This window comes from Myxine glutinosa, chromosome 2 (assembly GCF_964187855.1).
Source record: "Myxine glutinosa chromosome 2, kmMyxGlut1.1, whole genome shotgun sequence".
Classification (NCBI taxonomy): Eukaryota; Metazoa; Chordata; class Myxini; order Myxiniformes; family Myxinidae; genus Myxine; species Myxine glutinosa.
This window is the reverse complement of record NC_136262.1, coordinates 192,900,631-192,921,445: the sequence shown is the minus strand read 5'-3', so window position 1 is coordinate 192,921,445 and position 20,815 is coordinate 192,900,631. Positions and strand designations below refer to the sequence as shown.

The window sequence follows — 20,815 nt, the reverse complement described above, 5'->3', positions numbered from 1 at the left end:
CGGACGAGATGTCCGAGGGGGCACCGAACCGGGCAACCCAGGTGGCGATGAACGCCTGCGCGACGTCCGCCGCCGTCGTCGCCACCAAAGGCACGACCTCCGGCCACCGGGTGGTGCGGTCCACCAAGGTGAGGACGTGGGTGAAACCCCACGAGGGGGGCAGAGGTCCCACCAAGTCCACGTGAACGTGGTCTAAACGACGTTCGGGCACCCGTGAACGGGGCCTGGGTGTGGCGGTGCACCTTCGCGCGCTGGCACGCGAGGCACGTCCTGGTCCAATCGCGGACGGCCTTCCGGAGGCCATGCCAGACGAACTTGGCGGCGACCAGCCTCTGGGAGGCCTTCGTGCCCGGGTGGGACAGGCCGTGGATGGCATCAAAAACCCGGCGCTGCCAGCCCGCGGGCACAATGGGGCGAGGCCGCCCGAGGGAGACGTCGCACAAGAGGGCCGTGCCTGTGCCGTCGAACGGCACCTCAGTGACGCGAAGGCCCGTGACGGCGGTCCGCAAGGCCTGGACGTCGGGGTCGGCGGTCTGGTCCGCCGCCATCCGGGCGTAGTCGATCCCGAGGTGGACCGCGTGGGCGACGGACCGGGAAAGGCAATCTGCCACCGGGATGTCCGTCGTGTACTCGGACACGGCCGAGAGGTGACGCTGCTGCTGGGCCGACCATGGCTCGGCGACCTTGGCCATCGCGAAAACCAGGGGTTTGTGGTCGACGAAGGCCGTGAACGAACGGCCCTCAAGCAGATGGCGGAAATGCCGGACCGCCAGGTGGAGCCCGAGCAACTCGCGGTCGAAGGTGCTGTGCCGGCGTTCGTGCAGGCGAAGCTGCCGGCTGAAAAACGCCAGCGGTTGCCAAGCACCACGCACCCATTGCTCATGTACCACGCCCACCACGTAGTCTGACGCGTCGATGGTGAGGGCGATCGGTGCATCGAGCGCCGGGTGCGCGAGCATGGTGGCGTTAGCCAAGGCGAGCTTCGCGCCCGTGAACGCCGCGTCCATCTGCTCGGTCCAAACAACGTCACCTTTGCCCGGCTTCCCCCGGAGGGCCTCGTGCAGGGGGCGCAGGAGCTAGGCGATGCGGGGCAGGAAACGGTGGTAAAGGTTTACCATGCCCAGGAACTCCTGGAGCCCCCTGATCGTGCGGGGGCGCGGAAACCCCTTGACCGCCTCCACCTTTGCCGGCAAGGGGGTGGCCCGTGCCTGGTGACGCGGTGCCCCAAAAAGTCGATTTCGGCGATGCCGAACCGGCACTTGGCGGGGTTTACGATCAGGCCATGCTGGCCCAGGCGTTCGAAGAGCGTGCGGAGGTGGCGGAGGTGCTCTTCGTGGGACGCGTTTGCGACGAGGATGTCGTCCAGATAGACGTACACGCAATCCAAGTCGCGCAAGACGCTGTCCATCAATCGTTGGAACGCCTGAGCCGCATTCTTCAAACCGAAGGGCTTCCGAAGAAACTCGAAGAGGCCGAATGGTGTAATGACGGCTGTCTTCGGTACGTCCTCCAGCCTGACGGGGACCTGGTGGTACCCGCGGATGAGGTCCACCTTAGAAAAGAAGGACATTTTCGCCAACCGGGCGGAAAAGTCCTAAATGTGAGGGACCGGGTAGCGGTCGGGGGTGGTGGCATCATTGAGGTGGCGGTAGTCCCCGCACGGCCGCCATCCCCCGCCGGGCTTCGGCACGATGTGCAGTGGCAACGCCCAAGCGCCGTACGATGCCCAGCCGCTCCAGCGTAGCGAACTCCGCCTTTGCCACCGCGAGCTTCGTCGGCTCGAGGCGGCATGCCCGGGCGTAGACCGGTGGCCCGGCGGTGGGGATGTGATGTTCCACCCCGTGCTTGACGGCCACCGCCGAGAAGGTGGGCCGCGTGAGGGCCGGGAAGCTGGCGAGGAGGCGGGTGAACTCGTCCACTGCCGGGAGTGTACAAACCAACCTCGCCGGGATCGAACTGCTCAGCAAGCTGCTTGGCGAGCCGCTAGGTGAGCCGCTCAGGGAGCTGCCCAACGAACTGCTCAGCGTGCCAGCAAGCGAGCTGAATGTTTCGGCCTGCACAAACCATACTTCGGCCTGGGCTTCCCAAAACTCGGGGAGCTTCACTGCTACTGCGTTGTTGGCCATGGCGCGTTCTGTTGGTCAGCGGCGGCTGAACCAGCGTCGAGGTCACCAGTGAAGTGCGGTGCTATGCGCACGACTTGTTAGCCAAGAAGAGAAGCAACAACGCAGGTAACCAAAAAGAGTCTTTATTTACAAAGCTCAACTGTAGCACTGAGGTGCTCGGGGCTGCGCGCCCCGTGTATATCCCGAGGCCACGCCTACTCCTCGGGCGTGGCCGACACCCTCTTGGTGCGCAGAATGATGACACCGCGCCAGCGCCATCGTGTCCGCCACAATGGAATTGTTAAAGAAAATTTGAAGAAGCAGACGTTTAGGTCACAAATATACATACATAACCACATACGTTTGATCCATTCATTATAACTAAAAAGGTATAATTGAAACTTGAATACATCTATTAATTACATGCTATTGAAATCCGACTACGTTGATTAATTACGTCCAATTAAAACCAGAGTACGTCTATTAATTACATGCTATTGAAACATAAGTACATCTATTAATTGTTCGACCATTGAAAAAAAAAAACATACCAAAAAATAGAGACATACCATTGAAACCTGACTGGGTACGTCTATTAAATACATATTGGAATATGAGTACTGCACGTCTATTAATTACATGCTATTGAAACATGATTACATGGTTCTTTTGGGTCTACTGCATATTTTCGGTCTTCGTGGTCTTCCGGATCTTTTCGCTCTTCATGGTATTTTGGGTTTTGGGGTCTTTTGGGTCTTTAAGGGTATATTGGGTCTTTAGGGTCTTCTGGGTACTTAAGGTTCTTCTCGGTCTTTGCAGTATTTTGGGTCTTCCGAGTATATAAGGGTCTTCTGAGTGTTCAGGGTATTTTGGGTCCTTTGGATCTTTAAGGGTCTTTTGGGTCTTTAAGGTTATTTTGGATCTTCGGCGTGTTTTGGGTCTTTGAGGTATTTTGGGTCCTCTGGGTCTGGAAGGGTCTTTTGGGTCTTCATTGTTTTTATTGGTATTTTGGGTCTTCAGGGTCTTTTGGGTCCTTTTGGTCTTTAAGGGTATTTTGGTCCTCTGGGTCTTTAAGGGTCTTTTGGGTATTTAAAGGTATTTTGGGTCTACGGGGTATTTTGGATATTTGGGGTGTTTTTGGTCTTCATGATCTTTTGGGTGTTCAGGTTATTTTGGGTCTTTAAAGGTATTTTGGATATTCAGGGTCTTTAAGGGTCTTCGGGGTATTTTGGGTCTTTGGAGTATTTAAGGGTATTTTGGGGCTTGGTGGTCTTAAGGGCCTGGGGGGACTTAAAGAGTCGTCACAGGTCTGAGGGTCTCAGCAGTCTAAAGGGTCAAAAGGTATATTCCAACAGTACGTAATTAAGAGTTCACGGACTGTGTTTTGGGGTGTTATTTTTTTTGAAGAAGAAGAAGACGTTTTGGTCAAACATACAAGCACCTCAAATGTAACAAAGGCAAGTTGAATTAATGAATGTTGTAATTCATTTATAAAAATGATGGGAGGCATTCGAAGTCGACCTGTTCCAGGTTTACTCCGTGATCTTTAGTATTGCAGATGATGGTAAAATATTGATATGTTGTATAAAAACAAGGCCGATAGTCTAACAACAGCATAGCGGGCTTGGATTTGTTGAGTGGAGGATCTGCTGTCTCCCTGTCATTTGACCAGATCCTGAGCTCTGATTGGTGGACGTTTCTGAGGAACATACATACATACATGCATGCATGCATACATACATACATAGATACTGCTGAGCCACGTGACCAATGACGACGTCATCAAAAAAAAATTCTCGACCAATTTATCCCTAGAAAACCACACAAGAAATTTCATACTGCTCAGATTAAGCGATCTACTTATCAATTTATAACGTCATAATGAAGGCATCTATGACACCATCATTAACATATTGTATTCTGCATGGGGTGCACTTTATAATAAGCCATATTTCAATTTTTTCCATCTAGCGGTTTAGGAGATATAGAGGTGCACATTCTTTTCGGTTTTTTCCAAGATGGCGCTCGTACCACCTGACCCATGACGTCATAATTATCATTAAATAAAATTGACAGGAGGAGGCGCTCCTATGGTGAAAATTCATTGTCAATCCTTCGCCTTGATTGCATACCTTCGCAAGGCTGAACAGTTTAAGCTGTGTATCCCACAGGTAGGCCGTATTTGCACCCGGACCTTAACCAAGATCTAATCGACTTGTTTTTGTCAACTACCCAACTCATCCACCTAGTTTTGTCATCATCCGTTCATAACGTTTTGAGATAGCCTACCATGTCATGTACGTTTTTAGCCCTATCTCAGTGTCACCACTCCATACCTCATCCCTCGTATCGGCAGTCTGCAGCCTCCTCACTCTCTGCAGACCTGGACAAAATCACAGACTGGTCAAACAAGTGGAACATGTCTTTCAATCCTAACAAATCTCACACTCTTACGATGTCTCTCCGAAAAGATCGACTGGACAACCCTCCCATCTACTTTCTCAACAATCCTCTCCAAGAAGTTCTGTCACTCACGCTTTTGGGTCTCACTATCCGCCATGATCTTTCCTGGGAAAACCACATTTCCAAGCTGGCCTCCAAAGCCAGTCGCCGACTGGGCATCCTCCGTCGTGCGAAGTCCTTCCTTGGCACACCTGAGCTCCTCACCACATACAAGGCTTTCATCCGCAGCTCAATGGAATACTGCTCTCCCCTCTGGGCTGGTGCTCCTGCCTCACACCTAGCTCGTCTTCACGCTGTTGAAACCAAATCTTTCAGAAACATGAGAATCTCCCGCGATGAAGTTGATTCTGAGGGCCTTTCACTCACTCACCGCAGGCAGGTAGGTGGTTTTTAGCTCACCTGGTACGAAGTTCAGGGGAGCTTATGCGATGGCGCGTCTTCCGTTCGTCAGTCCGTCGACACTTGCAACTTCTTCTCAGAAGCCTCTCATGGGATTGCGACCAAATGTGGCACAAATGATATTTGTTGTGTTGTGACTAAAGTTTGTTCACGGCATTTTTAAAACTTGGGGTCTAAGGGGGTTTACCGGGGTCAAAGTGCATCCAGGTTTGACCTCCCAAAATAGATATTTGCTTTGTCCTCAGAAATTACAAACACTATTTTTATGAAACGTGACCACAACTTTCACCACCCGTGATGTACCGAAGTTTGTTCACGGCATGAAATTTTTTCCCCCTCTGGGCATCTACGGCGGGGGGTGGGGCGGGGGGGGGGGAGTTGTTGCCCCCAAAATAGGTATTTGCTCTCCTCTCAGAAACTACACACGCAATTTCGATTAAACCTCACCACAACCTTCATCACCCGTGTGATTCCACAAGCTGCCCTGTCTTCTAGCAATCATTGAAACTGGTTTAAAATACCTTTTTTAAACGCCAGGGGTATTGGTGGTGAGGTTAATCGAAATTGCGTGTGTAGTTTCTGAGAGGAGAGCAAATACCTATTTTTGGGGCAACAACTCCCCAAGTTGTTGCTTGGGCAACAACTCCCCTAGCGCCAGGGGTATTGCCCCTATGTTTCTGTCTTCTACTGACTTTTCTCCTGCCTAGCTCCCCCTGCTCTGTCTGTGCTGTGTCCGCCAAATACTCCTACAGGTCGCACATGGTCTGTCAGTAACCCTCTTCTGGTGAAACTGCCAAAATCGAGACTGTTTGCTCACCTTCACTCTTTCATTCCTCTTTTTTCCATCTCTGGAACAAACTCCCTCACTCTCTTCAATCCCTCTCCTCCCTCCAGGTCTTTAAAACAGCTGTTCACCACCATCTCTTATCTTCCCCATCCAGAACCTTGATCTTTTCTACTCTCATTAATCCACCCCAAATCCGCCTCTTTCAAATTCCCTTTTTTCTTTCCTGAAATCTCCTGTATTGTCCATCTTGTTTATCCCATGTACCCCACCTCCACCATCTCCCTTCCACAAATCTCCGACTGTCCCTGCTCTCTACTGTTGTTGTGCTTTCTTCTCTTTCCCCCTCTTGTCTCCTGCTCCCTTTGTTATATGTTTTTGTGTTAACTCTTACACGAGCCTCGACTTAGAAAGAAAAGCGAAGTAAATAATTCTCCCAATAGCGAAGAATCACTTTAAAAATCCTTTTTTAAATAAAAACAAGACCGGAAGTCTAACAGCGGCATAGCCGGGCTTGTAAAATATTATAAACCACAAACACGCATGATTAGCTTTTTAAACAGTTGCTAATGCTGTTTATAACATTAAACGAATAAATTTGGAGGAATCCAGGCATCCGTGAGGTAAGTTTTACTTACAGAACTGAGGGAAGATCTACTGTAATCTAGATTATACCCCACAAGGGTTGGGTACGTACCGTTTTGTTGGAAGCGACAACGCCGATGCTTTCGATATTTGATGATCATTTTAACAATCGGTTTGTTTGTGTATATATGACATTTTTTAATGACATTTTTGTGTATATGTGTATATATTACACTGAATGAAAAACGTAAAGTTAGAGCATGGCGATTGTGATATATGACAAGTTCGCCGATATGTTTGGCATGAACGCAATTGGAATCAAAATGGCGGTGTATGGAGAGTTAGCCGCCGTGCCGCCGTAATGACATCAGACGTAATCACATCACCCTGTCATGTGACCAGATCCTCAGCTCTGATAGGTATACATTTGAGGGGACATACATACATACATACATAGTTACATACATACATACATACATACATACGGACGGACAAACACTGTTCTAGACGGCTTTGCCCTATGGGCTACATCGTAAAAAACACTCACTGCAGTTGAGCCCACCAAAAGATGGGTAATGTTTCCATCTAGACGTGGTCACTGGCAAAACTGCAAATGCCGAACGTGTGAATGTGAGAGAACAATAATTGCGGCATCTCAGGTGGAAACGTAGAATCTCTATTGTATTGAAAAATTGCCGAAGCCGCGATTGTGGTTACACGCAGAGAAAGATCGGCTTCGCTCCGGTGGAAACGCCAAATCCCAATTGTATTGAGTGAGATATTACCGAACCAGTGAATGTTTCCACATTCAGTAAATGGCGAAACTGCGAATGCCAAAACCAGCCATAGTGAAAATGTAGACTATTAAATCCCCATAAAAACAGCACTGTACTTTTTAAATTGCAAGAAAATTTTGGTTTTGATCCTCACAATCAAAAGCAGAAGCAAAATTGGAAGGAGAGCAAAGCCAGCAAGAGTGTCAGAGTGCGATGGAGGGGACGGGAAGTGGGAAAGGGAAGGGGGAGGGGGTGGAGGAGGCAGGAGAGCGAGGGGAGTGGAAGGCCGGTTCATCACCTTTTCGTTGAATATATGCTGGTGAATGTGCCGTTCATCACGTTTCTGAGTTAAGTGTGATGCCGATTAGGAAGAAGAAGAAGCCTTACTACCAACTTCGTACACTTCCGGAATTGTTTGATTTATTTGTGTTCAAATGTCTGGTGATTGTTTTGTATTTATTTATGCGAATGTGTACGTGTATATAACTGTCATTAATCAAAAACGTTTAGGCACTATCGAGCGATTTTGTTTTTTAAATAAAAAAAAACGAACTTTTTTAAATTTCAGAATTTTTTTTGCCGAAAACACTCCCAGGCACTCACTGATGAACCTCTGAAAGATTGACGAAGATCCGTTCAGCCATTTCTGAGAAAAATGGCGACACAGACACACAGACAGACCAACAGCTCTCTTTTATCGTAGATTCCAAATTGCAAATTACATCTCAATTACACAGAGAAGCAAATAATGGCGCAAAGATTTAAAAAGAACCAGCATGGGACAAAATGTTGTATTCTCATTAGTCGCTGTTTTAAAAGTTACCGCTCTTTAGATGTTATCATTATCCATTTTCTTTGAACAATGTGCTGCATTGTTTGGATAAGCTTCCATTGCGTCCAGTTAAGTGTTCAAACTACTCTGAAATGGGCATTCATTATTCTTTTTCAGAACAAGTCTTCACCACAAATCAAAATTGCAACCTATATGAACTTAGAACCATTAATTGCTATATTTTGTAAAATAAATTAAATTATGGATCAATGATTATATGGCAACTACTTCTTGGTGGACGCGATGATGTTATAATACACATTCACTGCACTTCTCAACAGAAAGGAATTATATGGACACGCACGTCGTCATTTTTAGCCAAGGCTTTATTCAGCAAACCAGAAGCGCACCACCACCACCACCTCTTCAACAGCACCGCAACACAGGCGGTTACTCTCAGCAGCATTTGCATTGACGGCAACAATTAGAACAAGTTTACAAATGAACAGATTCCCTCACGGTAAAAAGCAATAGGAAAGCAGCATTACTACTGTGCCATCTTTGTTTGGACCGGTTATCAGTGGGAGGTGAAAAATGATGGAAGGTTTTTGGATTGTTTGCTTACCATTGCTGAAACTTCATTCAAACATGCATCAACCCTTTTGAATCAAGTGTGTAACTTTTTTGTTGCAATGGCATACAAAATGTGTGACCTACGGCAAAAGGTTCAAAGTGGACATTCCGAAGGGAATTGCTCCTTATCAACAAGAGTCAGGAACTTTCAACCTCAACAATTGATTTCTGGAATTTTTTTAAATGTTATACACCGCCCCTCCCTGTTCCATCTCGATGCTGCACGACATCATCACCGGGCACCAAAGGTGATGACGCACGCTGAAAGGGAGTACTCAGTTTTCACTCCGTTGGTTTTCTTGTAAGTTTGTCCGGGCGGGCGACATTTTAGCCTTCCTTTGATCTAGAAAGCTAAAACGTGGGTACAATAGTGAACGAGTACTTTGGCAAAAACGGTCATTTTTTGATTCATTGATCGATTGAATTGATTAATTACTTAATTATTATCGATTCATTAATTACTTATTTCTTTTCTTTCTCATCTGAGAAATATTTCAGACACCTTTTGAGCTAGGATGCTGATATTAGGACATGATAATGACCAAGTGATTTGGCTATAAAAGGTATTTTTGATTTATTGATTGATCAAGTAATTATTAAATTTTTCGATTAACTACTTCATTAATTTTCAAAAAGTTACAGAACAGAATCGGATGAAACGGTGGTGGTTTAGGCATGTTATTAGCCAATTGGTTAATAAATTATTTTACGATTATTATTATTTAATTTTTTTAATTATGCAATTAATCAATCAATTATTGTACAGCTCTCCCTCCCAATTCCCTCTCCATGTGTTGGACATGCCGAAGGTTCCCCGGCAATGGCGTGCGCTGGAGGATATGTTATTTATTTATTTCTTTGGCATGGGGTCGGTGTACTTTGAATGTATCTCTACTTGTTTTTTGGGGTTTTTGGCCCATTTCTGAACATGACCGAATAGAAGTTCAATGCGATTTGTTGGCAACCTGATTATTATTATCCTTCCTCTTCTCCTTATTTTTATTATTCGGGGACCACACCTTTCTGGCAGGTTATTATTACTATTACTAAAATCATTATCATGGAAGTAGACCTACACTTTCTCAAACGATGGTGATGTTTACCTGATGCTCTCATCATAAATTTCTGAGAAGAAAATCAATGCACACAACAAAATCTGCATTATCTGATTAGTCCTGTCGTGTCAAAAGTGGCCACACAAGACAAAGGGGGCCACTGGCCACACAAGACAATGACATCACACTTGCCCTCTGGGTTTGTGGTATGCTTGTTATTTGACAGTGTATGGACACAAAACAGCTTTGATTCATGAGTCAGATTCTGAAAGCAAAAGACAAATCACTAAATATACATGCTGGAAACATAATGCTTGCTTTACACAGAGTGCATTAATGTAACATGTCTCATGGATGTTATAATATGGGCCATTTAGAGAACGCAGATGACATCGCCATCTTATTACCAATTTCATCAAATCACACAGTGTATGTATGGTATGTAAGGTGGCAAATGATTTTGAAAAACACTTACATTGATTTGAATCACTAAGTTGATGTGATGTATTTGAGGGTTTTATTTTACCCCATACAGGTAACCGATGCCATTTCATATTAAATTGTGAATCTGAAAGACAACGAGCAACAATGAGCATCCATCGGAGGTGGGTCAGGTTATTTTTTCCAGTAGGTGTTTTCATTCAATAAGTCTTATCAAGAGTTCAGGTTGCCTCTGGTCTGTCTAGGCTAGATTGGAATCTAGGAGCAGCTATAAACTGTCATCCTGGTGTTTCACCAAGGTGTGTGCGGTCCCTCCTATGGACGTTAAGGTGGGCGCCCCGTCCGCCAGCATTAGTTAGTGGGCATTGAAGATCCTTCGGTGACATTCGTGAAGAGTAGGTGAGCTATCATTGGCACCATTAACATTTTCCGAATTCCTGCACCTTCGATGGAGTCTCCTGCTTCAGATTGGCGATCCGTCCGGGATTGTAACCCTTCGCCGAGGAAACTTTGAAACTGCACCCTTCTGCACTCAACGATGAGACGCAATACAACTCACATCCCAACTTCAGCCGAGTCACATTTACTGCCCCTTAAATCTCTGTTTGGTGCGTTTTTCAACTGACTTAAAAAGTTTGGGTGTGGCTGATAATTTGAAAATGTCTGAAAAACTTGTATCGTTCCACAACAGGTCACAAGTTGATGATCAGTCATTTAAGAAAATAAAATAAAGAATATGTTTCGAGCTTGAGTTTTGTATTCAGGCAGGTGAAAATCATGTCCCCAACACATGTTAGGACCTCAAATCCTAAAATACTCTTTAAAAATGGATTATCTGTACTCGAAAACATGGAAAAGTGGTATTACACTTAGATATACGATCAGTAATAGCTGAGATATTGTCCGTTTCATACCTATTGGCCGCCATTTTGAAGTTTGCAGCTACCGGCCACCAGGGGGGTGCGCCAACTTGTAGCCAGTGGTTTTTGAAAATCCCGTGCCCGGCCCAAACATCGTGCCAAATTTCAAAAAGGTGTCACAAAGTGCACGATTCCGACGAGTTCCTCGCTAATCCGCCAGCATGATAGCGGATGGATGTTAAGCATCCCACGATGTCTTTCATGACGACTCGGGGAGTTACTGCCAGCACGATAAACAAATTATAAATTGGGAATCACTACCACTGGGAAGGCAAAGGCAAACCACCCGATGCATTTAAGCTGCATTGGCAGCACCAACCCTGCCTTCAGGCAACACTATCGAGACAGACATGACGAACATGCACTTATCACATTTGACAAACATCTTTTATGCACTCAACATGAATGAAGATGATGATTAATGTTGATAATAATTACTTATCAGCTTAATAGACAAATGCTGAAACAAGCCTGTTATGCTAATAACCATAAAACAAAAAACAGCAACTCCGTGAGTAGCAGACGATGTTATTTGATTGCAGGATTCACCAGCAATAGGAGACATGACGTCATCTGACTATTTCATTCTGAATAACGCCCTTAGCTTTTGCCACTTGCGCAAAAGAGTAAGCTTGCACAGTCATGCCAATTAAAACAGTTATTAAGTGAAGAACAGATAATATAACCCAAACACACGCAAGCAATTTACTAACAGTCTAGAGCCCTGCAATTGCAAAAAAAAAAATTGTATGGAATTTCGCCAACCACAAAGCCAAAGTGGCTAGAGCGAAGAAAATATCAGCAAAAGATGGATAAAATAAAGAGAGCAGCAATAAAAGTACAATATGCAGCAGAATAGGTGCTGACAATACGTATCGAGCCTGTAATGGATGAAATCTCTCTGAAACCTACTCGCGTTGCTTTTCAAATTTACAAATATATCGCTACCTCTGACCGCGTGCCTCCATATTGGGAACGAAGAACATTTGTTATCTCCATATTGAGAACTAAGAACATTTGTCATTTTGAGAACTAAGAACATTTGTCATATTGGGAACTAAGACCATTTATCATATTGGGAACTAAGAACATTTGTCATATTGAGAACTAAGAACATTTGTCATATTGGGAACTAAGAACATTTGTCATATTGGGAACTAAGAACATTTGTCATATTGGGAACTAAGAACATTTGGCATATTCGGAACTAAGAACATTTGTCATATTGGGAACTAAGAACATTTGTCATATTGGGAACTAAGAACATTTGTCATATTCGGAACTAAGAACATTTGTCATATTGGGAACTAAGAACATTTGTCATATTGGGAACTAAGAACATTTGTCATATTGGGAACTAAGAACATTTGTCATATTGGGAACTAAGAACATTTGTCATATTGGGAACTAAGAACATTTGTCATATTGGGAACTAAGAACATTTGTCATATTGGGAACTAAGAACATTTGTCATATTGGGAACTAAGAACATTTGTCATATTGGGAACTAAGAACATTTGTCATATTGGGAACTAAGAACATTTGTCATATTGGGAACTAAGAACATTTGTCATATTGGGAACTAAGAACATTTGTCATATTGGGAACTAAGAACATTTGTCATATTGGGAACTAAGAACATTTGTCATATTGGGAACTAAGAACATTTGTCATATTGGGAACTAAGAACATTTGTCATATTGGGAACTAAGAACATTTGTCATATTGGGAACTAAGAACATTTGTCATATTGGGAACTAAGAACATTTGTCATATTGGGAACTAAGAACATTTGTCATATTGGGAACTAAGAACATTTGTCATATTGGGAACTAAGAACATTTGTCATATTGGGAACTAAGAACATTTGTCATATTGGGAACTAAGAACATTGGTCATATTGGGAACTAATAACATTTGTCATATTGGGAACTAAGAACATTTGTCATATTCGGAACTAAGAACATTTGTCATATTGGGAACTAAGAACATTTGTCATATTGGGAACTAAGAACATTGGTCATATTGGGAACTAATAACATTTGTCATATTGGGAACTAAGAACATTTGTCATATTCGGAACTAAGAACATTTGTCATATTGGGAACTAAGAACATTTGTCATATTGGGAACTAAGAACATCTGTCATATTGGGAACTAAGAACATTTGTCATATTGGGAACTAAGAACATCTGTCATATTGGGAACTAAGACCATTTATCATATTGGGAACTAAGAACATTTGTCATATTGGGAACTAAGAACATTTGTCATATTGGGAACTAAGAACATTTGTCATATTGGGAACTAAGAACATCTGTCATATTGGGAACTAAGAACATTTGTCATATTGGGAACTAAGAACATTTGTCATATTGGGAACTAAGAACATTTGTCATATTGGGAACTAACAACATTTGTCAGATTGGGAACTAAGAACATTTGTCATATTGGGAACTAAGAACATTTGTCATATTGGGAACTAAGAACATTTGTCATATTGGGAACTAAGAACATTTGTCATATTGGGAACTAAGAACATTTGTCAGATTGGGAACGAAGAACATTTGTCAGATTGGGAACTAAGAACATTTGTCAGATTGGGAACTAAGAACATCAGTTGCATTACATTCATCTTATGAATCAAAAAATTTTTAAAGAAAGAAAACATAAGTTATTCATCAACTGCCTTCTTGACCAAACATCCATATCCAAAGCAAATAATTTCCTTTTTTTATTCTCTCATCCCTTAAAATCCGAATATCAGCGTTTGTGGCAATTCGTGTTTATGGGAAAGGATTCAAATGCACAATCACTTCCACTTATCTGGATATGAATAAATGAAACTAGTGGTTTATTTGTTTTGGCGAGTGGTATGAGTGGCTTTTCAGGAAGAAGAAGACCGCTGCTCCAATGAGGAATATGGTCGAACCCCAGCCAATGCCGTAGCCCCAGGCGAACTCATGGTAAGTGTGCAGCACAGTTTCATCAACGAATCGCACCGCGTACAGAATCAATGCGGTGAGTTGCAGAAGCACTGGAAGGCAGGATTATGTCCATATTTGAAAATAGGGAGGGAAGTGAAAAAAGGGGGAAAGGGGCAAGAAACAGTGGTCAGAAAAAAAAAATTGTTGCTCTATAACGGCCATTATTATCCCACCTTGGCCCAAGGGGAAGCTTGGCCCAAGTCTTTCACGAACGGGTCTGGCAATGCCTGTCATTCTCCTAGTTAGGGCAGGAATTTGGAATTTGGCCATGGTGCCGGTGATACTCGCCTTCTCTCTCTCTTTTTTTTCTTTTATTTTAGGGATACAAGATCGAGGCTCGTGTAAGAGCTAACATTGATCACAAAATGACAAACTGACAAATAAAACACATGATAAAGGGAGCGGGAGAACAAGATAGAGAGCAGGGACATCGGGAGATCTGTGGGAGGGAGAGGGATTGGGGGGAGGAGGCGTGGGAAGGGAGGGGGGGAGGTAAAAAAAAAACACATGGACACTGCTCGGACTTCCATGAAAGTAGTCGATATTTAAGGACACCTTGGGATCTTTAACGTCCACCAACCCATGCTGGCGGACAGGGGTCACACGTAAAATAAGTTCAAAAGCATGACGATCGACGACTATTAACAGATGACTTATTTTAAAATCAATCAAATTAAAAGATGACGATTATGCAGATATGATGGATGTAAATTCGCAAGGATGCAAACACGACACTGATGATGGGCGAAAGAATATGATGAAAGACCATAACAACCGGAACTAAGGAAAAGCACATTTTTGCTTATTTGAAGATCTTAAAATAAAGTAGCTCATGTGGAATCTCAGGAATCTGAATATGAGACATAGATCATCAGCCCTGTCCATGTGTTAACATGTGAAGGCGCATCGCTTTCGTTCAAATTAAATGAATCTTCATGACGTCATATAGGGACTTTTGTGAGATTGTTGTTTTTAAGTGGATGGCCATGCTTTCCATGATAGCAACTTTAAAATGGCCTTGCGTACCAGACTAGGTGGGGTAATGCAGGTTCGAGGGTCTGGGAGCTCGCTGTTCGAACCCCAGCCGAGTCATATACGAAACACTTTAAAAATGGTGCGTGCCACTTCCTTACTCAATGCTTAGCACTTTAAATAAATAAATAAAAAGGAGCATGGACAAACAACCATGGATTGGCAATAATTGTGCACACTTGATGGGCCTAATGGCCTTCACCTGTGTTGTCATTCTTGTAAAGGGACTAAATTTATTTATTAAATGGTGGTGAGTGTGCAGTATGACATTATCGTACTTCACTTCACACTTACCACAATTTAAGAAATTAATATACCTTAAGAGATCAAATGTGCAACCCCGAACATTAAGGTTGCATGTGCGATAGGCATCCATTGTGATAAATGCAACTACATTGACCATGGGTATGGGTCAACACTTATTTTGAGTGGTATATATTTTCTCTGAGGCCTTGTGTAAAGGCAGTATAGCATCACCAGGCCATATTAAAAAAAAAAAGCTTTGCTGGACATTAATAAGAATTGGCAGCATGTTAAGAGGTTTTAATAAAATGCATTTTATGAGAGAAAGTTCACTTTATGCCAGAATTGAACTGCAGTTTTCAGATTAAATACAGATCAGTTGCCCATTTCTATTCAAATGCTCATTTATATAAGTATCCTATGGCTTCAAACCAGATTCAATTGTTTTGTGGTTTCATGGCAGAATAACCTACATGATGTTGCATCAGTTCATATATGGAAGAAAATGTCACAGCAGAAAATTAAAGCTTCAAAGGATTCTGCAAACGTGGGCAAAGTAGGCCAAAACACTGGCAAACATTCCAGGTACAGTAAACTTGGGTAACCAGACAAATCACTATTTTGTTTCTGAAATGTTTAACAGTTAAGCCCTAAGCAGATAACAAATGTGCGATTTCATAAAAAGTCAAAAGTTTGTCGTCGAAAGTTTTCTTGTTTTAAAATCATAGCTGCATGTAGTCAAACATGTTTTTTGGGGTTTATTTTTTATGCAAGCCAGCTTGCTGAACTGATGTAAATAATAATAATTTTAACTAAACACAGATCACATACTTGGGAGAAAGAAAAACAGTCAGATATACAACTCTTTTGTTTTTACATTGTAATGTGTGGCCTCCAACCTTTAATGATGAGCAATTAGTATAGGAGCATGCATTTATCATAATAGTAGGGGTAGCTTAGTCACACTGTAGTGGATGAGAAACATCACACAAACACAAACAATCAGCAACCTGAAAAGGAAAGGACAAAAGGAAAATAGAATAAAATCAGGCCAGGAAAACGAACTCACCAGCGACGCACACCAGGCCACCGATTATCTTGTTGAACTTGTAGGAACCCTTGCACAATGACCACAGGGCGAGCAGTGCACACGCAATGGTGATGATGAGACCAATGAACATTAAAGCAATGGTCCACACCTTCCAATCTGCCATGAGATGTAAAAACAATGCAATTTTATATTTATTTACTGTAGCTGTTCCTGACAATCCTTCAATATAATTGTCAGAGCACCACTGACCCAATTCCTATCAAGCCAAGGGAATATATATATATATATATACCTATCAAACCAAGGGATTTTGTCTGTATAGCGCTGATAATCAATTCCTATAATCACACTCTAAAAAATGTGCTCAAAACAAAGTGAGCGAGTTAACAAATAGGGGGAGCAGTGAATAATTATGAAGTATCTGTTCAATGAAAACATCAATCATGCCATAATTTACAGATGATTGGCTACATAGTACTGGTAAAGGTTAAGTGCAGGTTTAGCTACAAACAATAGGCCAGGTCTTACTTCAGCCATCCTTGTGTGTGTGTGTGTGTGTGTGAAGAGGAAAAGTAAAGATTGCAAATAAAACAAAAAAAAGAGCAATCAGAGATTGCAAACCCTCGCCGGGATGTATTTTCAGTGGTTTTTAAGGCTTTTGTGTTAAAACAAATATGGCAGCCGAACCGCGTGACCAATGACGTCCTCATTGTTTTTTTTCTAAACTAATTTATTCCTAGATTATGCTCAAGAAATTTCATCTTGATCGGATGAAGTTTTGTACTTGTCGAATTATGACGTCATAATGGAGGCACCTATGAGATCATCATTAACATATTTTATTCCCCATGGAGAGTTCTTTACAATGAACCATGTCTCAATTTTTTCTATTCAGCACTTTCGGAGATATAGAGGTGCAAAGTTTTCCGTTTTTTCCAAGATGGCGTCCGAACCACGTGACCTATGACGTCATAATTATCATTCTAAAATTCTACAGGTGGAGCTGCACCTATGGTGAAAATTTCCTGTCAATCGGACCAACGGTTGCAGAGAAAATCATATTTATTCTGTGCAGACAAACAAACAGACAAGCAGACAAACAAACGGACACAAATGCAATACCCTCTCCTCTGGCGAGGGTAACTTGAAAGCATCTGAAAATGCAAAGCCCATCCGCTTCAGTTTGTATTCAGACATATTCTTCTTCTTCTTCTCTGGTGTGCTCAACATGACGAAAACAGCTTTTTTTTTAATACAAAATTAAAATTTACGATTTTATGCAGCCTTGACCTTTGAGCTTTAGATCAAAAATCTAAATCTTTAGATCTTTAGATCTAAAAAAAAAAGAATCAGTTTCTAGCTTTTGATTGGTGAACAAATTATGTGTCCCAATATGCAAATTCTTTAAGTTCATGACAATTGGATGAAAATTAACGATTTTATGTAATGCTGACCTTTGACCTTTTTACCGATTTTTTAAATTTCCCTTTTCTATATTCTCATAATAAAGCTTTGATAAAAATTTCATGACAAAACTCAAATGGTAGATTGAAACTTCAGGTCAATTGGATGAAAATTGATCATTTTAGGTGACAGTGACCTTTGACCTTTTGACAATATTATTAATTTGCCTTCTCCATATAATCATAAAAAACTTTCTTGAAAGTTTGATGACAATAGCTCAAAAAAGTTACGGCCCAGACAAAGACACAGAAGCGATTGCAAAACCCCATCTCCCGCTGCGCGGAGGACGAGCTAATAACATAAAGTTGTAAATGTAATTCTCATGGCAAACCAATGAAGAGTTCATCACCAACGTATTTGTCACCACAATTTTAAATGTAAGGCCATGAAAACATTAAAACCAACCAAATAAAAAACCGCAAGCTTCGAGGCATGTTCCATTGCGTACCGGTGGTTCGAGCATCCTTGCAATGCCAGACTTTAGAGTCAGAGTGCAGCTTGCATTGCTGCCACAGGCTGAGGCTGTAGCGATCTGCATTGACCCAGGGTGAGTCGGCCAGAGCAAGCACTGCCAGCACAGCAGCGGTGATCAGGCAAGTGAGGCCAATAAGTGGAAATGGACGGATAGTGAGGACCTTGGTCATGGTGGCTAGGGAGAGGAAATGAGAGATCGGAAAACTACTATGGGTATGAATTGAAAATAACCAAGGATACATCAGCAGAATTCCCATAATAAACTTTATTTGATTACAACTATTAAAAAGGTTGTGATAATTGATGAAGGAAATGGCTATGAAGGTGAATTATGTGAATCGGAAAAAAAAGGGAAAAAAAGGATTGCACACCCAAGAGGTAATTCAGTTTTCATATTTTCTTCCACGTATTGATCATTAATGTGAATGGGAAAACAATAGGAGGCAATCTAAAGAAAACAGCAATTGCATTAAAAGTGGTGTGTGGAAAAAAAATCACCAACAAGGTTGTTGAACTCTACCATTGGAATACAGCTAGAATAGTAGAACGATATAGAATGTGTTCTCCTGGGTTCAGTTCCGAGGGACATTTGATCCAATTTTTGGAAATGGCATTGAGGTGCCCTCACAAACAAGATCCGCAAGTGCGTTGGTAAGGAGTCTTCGCTCGCTGTCACACATTCTTGTTTCTTTGTATTAAATATCCAGTGTTTTTCAAAAGCATCCATTTTTGGTGATTTTAATCTCTATTGGTGGTCAGTCTAGGAGAAATCACTGAATTATGTTATTTTTGCCGCTCGTTGTGCCAAACCTGAGTGTTTATGATTGGAAGAGTGATTCTAAGGGAGGAGGTATGAGGGTAGTCAATTGAGAAATAGTCATTCTCAGTTTTATTGGAACAATGACCCATATTCCTTCTCAAATGTCCAACCCATTCCATGGACTCAATCTACCCTTGTAACTCAGGTCTCAAGAACATAAGGATAAGAATTTTCAATCAAGAAGTACATGTTACAATGGAGCACATAAACAAATATCATGTTACTAGAAAAGGTAAAATCATAAGGCACTAGCAACGGTACCCGCCCTATGGGCGGGGCTTCAATTGGGAGGCCCAAATGAAAAGGCAAAATATCAGAAATTGAAGGCTTTTTTTATTTTAAACGATTCATATAAACATCCGTTGAATCATATCACACGCAAATCATCAAAATCTAAACAGTACATGGCGCCCATTTTGAAAAAAGATTGAATTCTGCAAAACGGAAGCACCCGCGACACGTCTTTCTCAGTCGCACGTTTATGTGTGAAGACTGCGCACCAAATCTGTAACACGGAAGCGGCCGCTACACATCTTTCTCAGTCGCACGTTTATGTGAAGAGTGCGTGCCGAATCTAACACGGAAGCGGCCGCTACACCTGTTTCTCAGTCGCTTTGCACACGCTGCCATGTTACTTCGGAGCCTTTATATAGGAAGAGTTCGTCAGGAGTCGATCTACTCTTTACTGGCACGTTGGATAAACAGTATTTGTAGAATTTCAACAAAAGCCACATCACTGTTCATATCGGTAAATATTATTCCATCTTTTTTGGAAAAACTGGAAAATTGGAAAAACAATATAGTCTATTTTACTCCCAGGGGTCCCAGGAATACCCACCCAAAATATCGTTGCGATCGGTTGAGCCGTTTTTGCGGTACCTTCGAACGGACGGACGGACATTTGGTGAATTATAGTAAGATAATTGTTAAACATTTTAAAATTTTCCAAAATACTGTTTGCCTGTGCACAGCATTTAAACAACAAAACGACCCACAATACTGGAAGGGTAAATACTGAATGGGCTTTTGAACGAAGATATCATTGATTGGGGAAAGGATGAAGAGCTGAAATAACAAGGGCAGGCCGAAGAAGATAAGCAGATTTATAAAATTTAAAATTCATCATCATCATATCATAATATTGACAAATTGTCGGTGCTCATGAAGCAGTCCATTAGCAAGCTGCATGGTTTGCTATTGCCTTCCAAGGAGACAGTCGGGGCAAGAGGTTGGAATTTTTCAAGGTCAAAGGTCCTTGTGATGACACACCTACTCTTTGTGAAAGATATCGTAGGATCTTTAATATACACCAACGACCAGTGCTGAGAGATGAACTGACCCCTGAAATCACTCAAATTTATAGGATAGATTTTATACAAAGTTTGCTGGATACCGGAATAATACACCATTGTGTATTTACCTTCCTCGCCTCGTTGGAGGTACCTTTTGTTTACTTTACAAAGTGACATTTTCCAGACAAATAATTCCCTTGAACAATATATGTCACTCCAGGCAATCTATTAGAACTATGTTGTTTTTAATCAATTGTTTCATGTGAAGGCAATATTAAACAATTGATAAAACCAATGGCTATATATTAGTCAGGTTCACTATGTTTTTTCGTTCAAAATCATGGTAGATTAGCAAACCTACACATTTTTGGAAACGTTATTACATGGAAAATCTGAAAATCAATGTTTACATTTGCCAATTCCGACCAATTCGATTCGACCAATTCGACTAATCGACCAATTCCATTCGACCACTCGACCAATCGCTTCGATCGACCATTCGACCATTCGACCATTCGA

The 20,815-nt window shown here is 42.3% G+C and overlaps 1 protein-coding gene across 4 annotated transcripts in view; it reads right to left on the bottom strand.

The window, feature by feature from the left end:
- Nucleotides 1–8,252: 8,252 nt before the first annotated feature.
- The window catches only part of LOC137418028 (transmembrane protein 47), a 28,559-nt gene continuing 15,996 nt past the window's right edge, over nucleotides 8,253–20,815 (bottom strand). The window contains exons 2-6 of one of the 4 annotated variants that reach the window (XR_013622426.1): nucleotides 18,159–18,359; nucleotides 16,265–16,402; nucleotides 13,517–13,970; nucleotides 13,292–13,465; nucleotides 10,753–12,815 (exon numbers count right to left, since the gene is read on the bottom strand). Coding sequence is in view for 1 of the 4 variants with exons in the window: in XM_068103998.2 (XP_067960099.1) it covers nucleotides 13,780–13,970; nucleotides 16,265–16,402; nucleotides 18,159–18,354 (525 nt within the window). In the remaining 3 variants the exon portion in view is untranslated. Of the gene's footprint in view, nucleotides 13,971–16,264; nucleotides 16,403–18,158; nucleotides 18,360–20,815 lie in introns of all 4 variants that reach the window. The other 3 variants (XR_013622424.1, XR_013622425.1, XM_068103998.2) reach the window with 3 other exon arrangements.